Source organism: Aplysia californica, unplaced genomic scaffold, assembly GCF_000002075.1.
Source record: "Aplysia californica isolate F4 #8 unplaced genomic scaffold, AplCal3.0 scaffold00009, whole genome shotgun sequence".
Classification (NCBI taxonomy): domain Eukaryota; kingdom Metazoa; phylum Mollusca; class Gastropoda; order Aplysiida; family Aplysiidae; genus Aplysia; species Aplysia californica.
This window is the reverse complement of record NW_004797279.1, coordinates 2619406-2626731: the sequence shown is the minus strand read 5'-3', so window position 1 is coordinate 2626731 and position 7326 is coordinate 2619406. Positions and strand designations below refer to the sequence as shown.

The window sequence follows — 7326 nt, the reverse complement described above, 5'->3', positions numbered from 1 at the left end:
CTCGGTACCCCTCTATCTCTAGCAAGTTGTCTTTCTCGTCTATCATATATATCTGATCATTCATCTATCTTGCTCTTCCTTTTTCCCAGCATTCTGTTCTCTCTACCTTCATCAAGGCCCCACCTATCTTAACTAGAATCTACTGTGACAGTTTTCTAAAGAAGAAAACAACAAGTAGGCTGTGAGATAAACAGAAAACAGCACAGACAGAAAAAGGTAATCTGAACATCGCGTGAGCCATTGGTCTCAGTACTCGCCTTCCTCAGACTGTAAGTGAAGGTCTGCTCCGGAAAAGCTAATTCAGAAAAACAAAAGAAATGCGGGAGTGGTGGATGAGAACGTGAAAACACAAGGCAGGCTAAAGTACTGAGGTTTCTTATTTCGGTCTTTGTGTTTGGGTGAAGGAGAAAGAAAGACCCCGTGAGAATGACAATCATTCATTTCCAGGACTAAGCCAGACGAAAAGAAGAAATGCAGATGAACAGAGGAGAATAAAATGTATACCCTCCCCGAGGCTTTCTCATTTATTGCCTTAGATGACTGATTATTGGATCAGGAAGAAAGTTGAGCTTTCGTTTCCGTCACTTTCTCATTTTTGTTTCAAGTTGAATGAAAATCAAAAGTCATGAACGTATTCGTCTGTGGTGTTATCCAAGGTGGCATGCCGTGTGTCGAGGTCGACGGGACCATAATTAACTGTTGTTTTTGATCGAGGACTTTTGATTTCTTGCATCACACCTCCGTTACTTCTCAATGTTAAAATCTCTGTTACACTGTGTAAGTTTATCGAAGCAAAGACAGGGCATGTCCATAGTCCAAGTTACTTCTTTAAGCCTATCGAGCACTCAAAATCCAAAAAGTATCCGGGGTAGTTGGGTTTTTTTAAGCTCACGCTATACTAGCCAAGACAGCTAAAAAGGCTCAAAGGATCAGACAGCGGAAAGCCGAGAGTATTTATTCACACGTATAAAACAGACTACACCTACTGGCTGTCTGTATAATCCGCTCTTGGCTTCCGATAACCTTTTGCCTCACTCAAAGATTCCCAGGGAAATTTGCACTGGTGAATACCATTGGTACATACCATTAATTTTTAGTTTACAGAAACGATATGTGAGAATGCAGATGAACTGGAAAATGAAAAAGACCGTTCAGTCATGCGTTTAAACATGTTACGTAATTGTCCTACTGGTGAACGCTATTACAGACCTATGCATCTTCTCAAAACACGAACAGCGAATGTATGTACGACTGTTCTTTGTGTTATAAAGTAAGCTCCTCAGACAAATCGTATGTTTCTCTACACATCTGCGTCACCTACGATAAGTTTTACATTTTGTTTGGTTCTTCACCTATTATTTTCGTGTGAAGACGGAAACTGAGGCTATCGTGACAAGGAAACTTACATCGTAGTAATCACATAATTAGATTTTAGAATCATATTATCATGTTGAAGAACTTGGATAAGAACTGCAGTGTGTCATTAAACAGCACACGCGGACCTCGTGGCATTTTAGTTCCTAACGTTGATTTTAAAATCGATGCAGCTGCTAGGAGAAGGTATTTCGTGTATTTTATATCATTTAGCGCCTGGATTCATGGGCAGCACAATATAAAAAGCTATTAAAAACACGATGATCTTAAAATGAATACCAAATAGAAATATCAGGACATATTAAAGTACAGCATGTGGGCGAGTACAGACCGGATATACAAACAGGAACTAGGAGAAACAAAACCACAACGGGATATTTTTGTATTGACCAGAGATATTCACCCTCGACACTCCACCACTTTAGTTTTAGTAAGTGTTTACGGCACTTGCAACACAATAAGGTCATATAAATGCCGAAGATTAGAGGTGTTACAAGAGAGTAACAAACGCAAAATAGAAAGACGGGAGATAAGGACAAAAGATGTTTGATAGGAAAGAAGGAGCAAACCACACCAGAGCACCCGCCAACCAACCACACACTCTTGGAGTGCATTCTAGTGTAACTTTTTAATATAAATCCGTTCTGACATTTTGAGCTAATGAATGTCTACATATATTTTGCTTTAAATAAATCCTCATACTCAACTAATATGGCTTTAGTATTGTTTTTCTATCGTTGCTATCATTGGTTCTATTCTTGAAAGATTATGTTTTTTCTTTGTAAATTCATCCAGGTGATTATATTTTAACTGTTATCTTTAATGAAGTTTGGTTTTTCCTGATGGAGACAGCAAAATTTGGAATCTTACGCCTATTTAAGCCGATATTGAACCTTAACAAAAAGAACACGATCTTGGTTTATCATGGTTTTCCACAGAAACAATCTCATTGGCCCTGGTGACCTACCGTAATAAGAATAGAGTTTTAGATCCTCTCATTGTATCTAACCAAATCTGTCTTTTCTTACCTTACCTTAGTACATCTCTCCACTCAGTGTGTTTTACCTAACTCAGCTCTTGTCAACCTTTTGTATATCCACCGCCCACTTCTTCCACCTTTAAAGAGGCTAGGCCTAACATTTTCGTACCTCTCATCCTCTTGCATTTCCAAGCGAGGCATTACATAATACCTCCCACTACCAAGGAGATCTCCACCGCTAACCAAAAATTGACCAATCTCCTAAATACTGTAGGGAACAATATCTCCCATGTCGGCAAGCAATGATCAAACCTTAAGTATTTTCCCTATGATTTCCTTCTTGACTAGGTGGTGAGAAACCCCAGTATGCTGACGCCGCGGAACATCTTCATCATCAACCTGGCCATCTCCGATCTGACTCTGTGCCTGTTCACCCAGCCCTTGAACTTGTACCTGCTGCTGTTCAAACAGTGGACGTTGGGACAGTTCATGTGTAAGTTTGTCACCATGGCCCAAGGGACAAACCTCTTCGTGTCTACCATCAGCATTACGGCTATTGCCCTGGACAGATTTCAGGTAAGGGTTGTTGTCGTTCTCAGGCTCAGTGCTTTAGTATTAGTGAGTGTTTTACGGCACTTGCAACTCAATTAGGTCATATACGTGCCGAAGATTAGAGGTGATACAAGAGAGTAACACACAAAAAGGAAGGGAGGTCAGTACGAAAGATGTTTAATGGGAAAGAAGAGCAAACCAAAACGTAGCACCAGCTAACCTCTCCTTAGGCTCAGTGATAGAAGGTGTAGGAGACCAAGTTTAAGAAATATTACAACAATATACTTGGACAACCTTAACAATCTTATCAGTTCTTTGACCTCTCTCTCTCTCTCTCTCTCTCTCTCTCTCTCTCTCTCTCTCTCTCTCTCTCTCTCTCTCTCTCTCTCTCTCTCTCTCTCTCTCTCTCTCTCTCTCTCTCTCTCTCGCTTCAGAGATTTTTTGGTCTAAACATGTATATATTTTGTCTATGTCTTGCTTTTCTACCCCCCCTCCCCCCAAACCCAGCCCCCAAAAGCATGCAACACGCCCTCCCACTTTCCGCATCCCTTATCCCTTACCTTTACATATAGGTTGACAGACAGAGAGGCAGGTAGGTAGGTAAACTGACAGATAGATTTAACCCATCCTTTCTGGGAACTTAAAAAGTTCCTCTCTTGCAATGCTAAGTTTTCAGCATCTAGGGGTTAAAGCAAACAGAATTTCCACCCACTCTGCTAAATGTCCATTATTACAAAAATATTGAGAGAATATTATAAAATTTTATATTTAAGAAAACCAAGCTCATTATCAACACATTCCCCATTTTCATAAATCGTCAAACCAATTTCACATGGTTTTTGTCCTGCAAAATTGCAGTTTAACTTGTTGTCCCCCAACACAAATAGTTTTACAGCTCCTTTTCCGTCTCGCCCGCTTCCTCTTCCATCACCATATTATCTTCATCACCTCCACAACAAAAGCTTCTGTCTTCTCTATGTCATCCTTTTCCTCTTCCTCTTCCTGCTATTTCTGTGCATAAAGCAGCATCAGCAAATACATGCACAGGGATTTATTGTGCCAATATTATGTGGGGAAGAAAACAGAAGTGCTAAGCATTATCCTGCTCACAAACACAATGTCAGCTACGAGCAATCCCCAGAGTCTCTTCGATAAGGCAGAACAACCAAATCAAACGTATAATATATTGGATACATGTCTTGTGCAGAAAATCCCCAACATTATTTGTGCTCTTATCTTTGTCCTGATTGCTCACCGACATCTGGCTGCTCCTAAAATTATTGCCCAGGGATGGGATCGAACTATGTTTGCCCCGTCCAGACATATTTTCTTCGACAATTCTGGATACTTTAGAACTTAAATACGACGCTCGCGTGTTTCTTAATCCTCAGACTACTGATGCTCCAGTTGTTTGGAGGAGTTTGTGGCGTGTTCGCACGATACATCTTAAGTGTAGTCGTCATCGCTTCGTCGAAGTAGGCGTGTGGCTTGTATTTTAGTTGAACGAGTTTCCCTGAAAATCAAAAATCCTCTTGTGTGCATGTTTGTGGACGTATTTGTGAACCTGACCCCCTTCCCAAATATCGTTAACCCTTTTCGACTATCTATTTGGCTATTTTCTGTCTTTCTTTATATCCCACTAAATATCTCATGCTGTGCCATATTGTTTCTGCCAGGTGATTGTTTACCCTACCAAGGACAGTATGAAGAAATTGGGCGCTGCTATCGCCCTGATCAGCATTTGGCTCATTTCCTTCCTCATGGCAAGCCCCGCCCTTCTCTTCTCAATGGTGGACACATTGCAGCCCTTGGAGGAAGTGCCTGGGGTCTACGTGTACCGCTGTCTAGAGGACATGTCTTTGGACATTGAGAAACGTGCGTATTCTGTGGCTCAGATGGTGGTCCAGTACGTTCTCCCTTTCATCATTCTCAGCGTGGCGCATCTGCGCATCTGTAACAAATTGCGTTACCGAATGGTCACTACACAAAACGTGCCGAATTCTGCTGCAACCACATCGTATCAGCGCAAGAAAAACGAACGGAGGAGCCGACGGAAGCGGAAGACAAACCTCCTTTTGGCGGGAATCGCCATCGTGTTCGCACTGAGCTGGTTGCCGCTTAATATCTTCAACTTGCTAGTCGATTTTAAGGGTGAGTACTTCAAAGGTCACGTGGACACAAAGTTCGTCTCAGCGATCTGCCACATGCTGGTCCTGTGTTCTGCGTGTCTTAACCCCGTCCTCTATGGCTGGCTCAACGACAACTTCCGGGCCGAGTTCGTTAAGATCCTCTGCTGCACTTGTTGTGAGATTCTTCGCACCAAACTGCGTCGCGTCCTGTGTTGTTCCCGGCAGGCAGCGGGAGTGCCTGCCATCACGCTCACCAAGGTCAGCAACGGACAGTCCATCGCGCTGGACGAAGGAATGGGGAACGGGAAGTCAAACGCCCTTACTGTGCAATACCAGACACAGTTAACAGGGTAGGCCCGGGCCATTTACTAATGTTTTACACTGAAAGGAGAAGTCTATTGGTATCAGGTACGGACTGCATTTTTTGGCACTTCGATTCCTGGCAGAGCGGAACCAATGGCTTGATTCGGATTAAAAAGGGTTGTGTTTGAAGCTTTTGCTGGCACAGCAACCAATCCTGGCATCGTGTCTTACAAGAAAGAATCTGCGCCATTTTTCTTCAACCCATTGTGGAACCACACTCTCGTTCAAAGTAGAGTCCGAACTGAACCAAGTTTTAGTTTTCGAGTTACTAGCTGCTACAACGGTTATAGACAATGGGTGCAGCGAGGAGATACACTGACCTGAAGGGGTAAACAAAAGGGCTGAACAATGTGATATCAGGGGCTGTTGAAGAATGCCCTTCCCAAAAGTGTTGATTATGATATAGCTTCCCTTCTGCTTTTCGTAATGGACCATTGGCTTTGGCTCTTTGGAACTTTTCAAGTCTCTGGTGAACCTTACCCTTTCTGGCAGTGTTGTTCCGAAGTGAACAGATGTTAAGGGTTGCCGAAATGTAACTTGTCGTATTTGATAAAGGACTAAATTTATTGCACTTTCAAACTGGACTTTTGTTTTTGGCACTTTTGTCTATGCCAGAAGCTCTTTACTTTTATTCAATTCCATAGAGTGTGCTCAGACATGCTTTGTGGAAATACATCAGTTGACACTTAGAGTGCTTTAAAGTACAGGTAACTCCAAGAGACATCATACAAACTTACTGAGAGGGCATTCAGAGAGTGTATCTAGGGTCAGTGCGACGTAGTTAGCGGTTTCAACAGTAATGGCTTTGTCTGGTACGGTATGGTTTTAAAACCCTCTCTATGTAGCAAGCTTATTTAAGAGGCGGGTCCTCTACTTATCACTCATCTCCATTGAGAGCCAGCTAAGTGGGTCTAGAAAAATGAGAACTTCTCAGACAAACGCAGTCTACATTTATTAACGGAAGTGGCTCGAATCAGGTTTGCCCTTGCCATTATCATTTTCGATATCAACTGGTCTAAAGGTGTGTCTGTTTCAGGTTAGTTCCCAAATTAAGATTATTGCTGAGACAATAGACTTGAATCATAATGTCCTAGACAATGCACTGTCATTGCTGCCATTCTTTTCTCTTTTAAAAAAAAAACTTGGTTGCCTTGGTGCATACCATAAACGTAAAAATGAAAGACAAAACACAAGTCTCTATAATAATAGTGGAGTGCGAGTGAAACGTTCACGTCTTTGCCCTTCATTTGGTTCCAAATAGAGTCCAATGGTACGCTCCACAGTGAACCAGTAATACGTCAGGGGTGCCCATTTTGGGGTATTATAATACAAGTCTATGACTAAGACTAAATTGGATTCTAGCCTACAAGTTGATCTGTCTTTTCAGGCTACATAGCAAAATGTGACAACTCTGTGGTGAGTAGGCAGGTTGGGAAGTGGAGGTTTTCTCACGGAACGCTTCATCTCCGGCCTACTTTAAAATTCAATATCTGAAACTCTCGTAATTGTCTTTGTTTCATCAAAATGTATGAACCTAATGAAGAATAGCAAACCTGTATTAGAAATCGTATGTAAAAAAAAAAATGATGGCGAACTAAAGGTCAACCGTTTATCGAGTATTTTCTCGCAGATCCTAGTGATGTTAGGGTAAAAGGTTTATCAATAACAACAATACAGTGACTATGAAGCTAACCGCAGCTTCCTTTTACTTTTACGAACTCTTTTCAATTTTTGAGAGTTCGTGATTTGAGTATAATAAAATAATCTGATTAACTGTAAACAGATCCGAGAATTCAGCAAGTCAGCCTCATTTTTTTTTCCAAACCTGAATGGCTCCGGAATAAAAGAAAACTCTTCTTCTCGCGAAACAGTTTTAAGAGATTGTTTCAAACTATCCATTTTAAGGCCTTTGTACTACAGAGTTGGAGT

General features: G+C 41.6%; 1 protein-coding gene across 1 annotated transcript in view; it reads left to right on the top strand.

The window, feature by feature from the left end:
• Nucleotides 1-6981, top strand: part of LOC101856305 (neuropeptide F receptor-like) — a 36834-nt gene extending 29853 nt beyond the window's left edge. The window contains exons 2-3 of the mRNA XM_005089823.3: nucleotides 2702-2929; nucleotides 4582-6981. Coding sequence (XP_005089880.1) covers nucleotides 2702-2929; nucleotides 4582-5388 — 1035 coding nt within the window. The 3' untranslated portion in view covers nucleotides 5389-6981. The remainder of the gene's footprint in view (nucleotides 1-2701; nucleotides 2930-4581) is intronic.
• The last annotated feature ends 345 nt before the right edge of the window (nucleotides 6982-7326 follow it).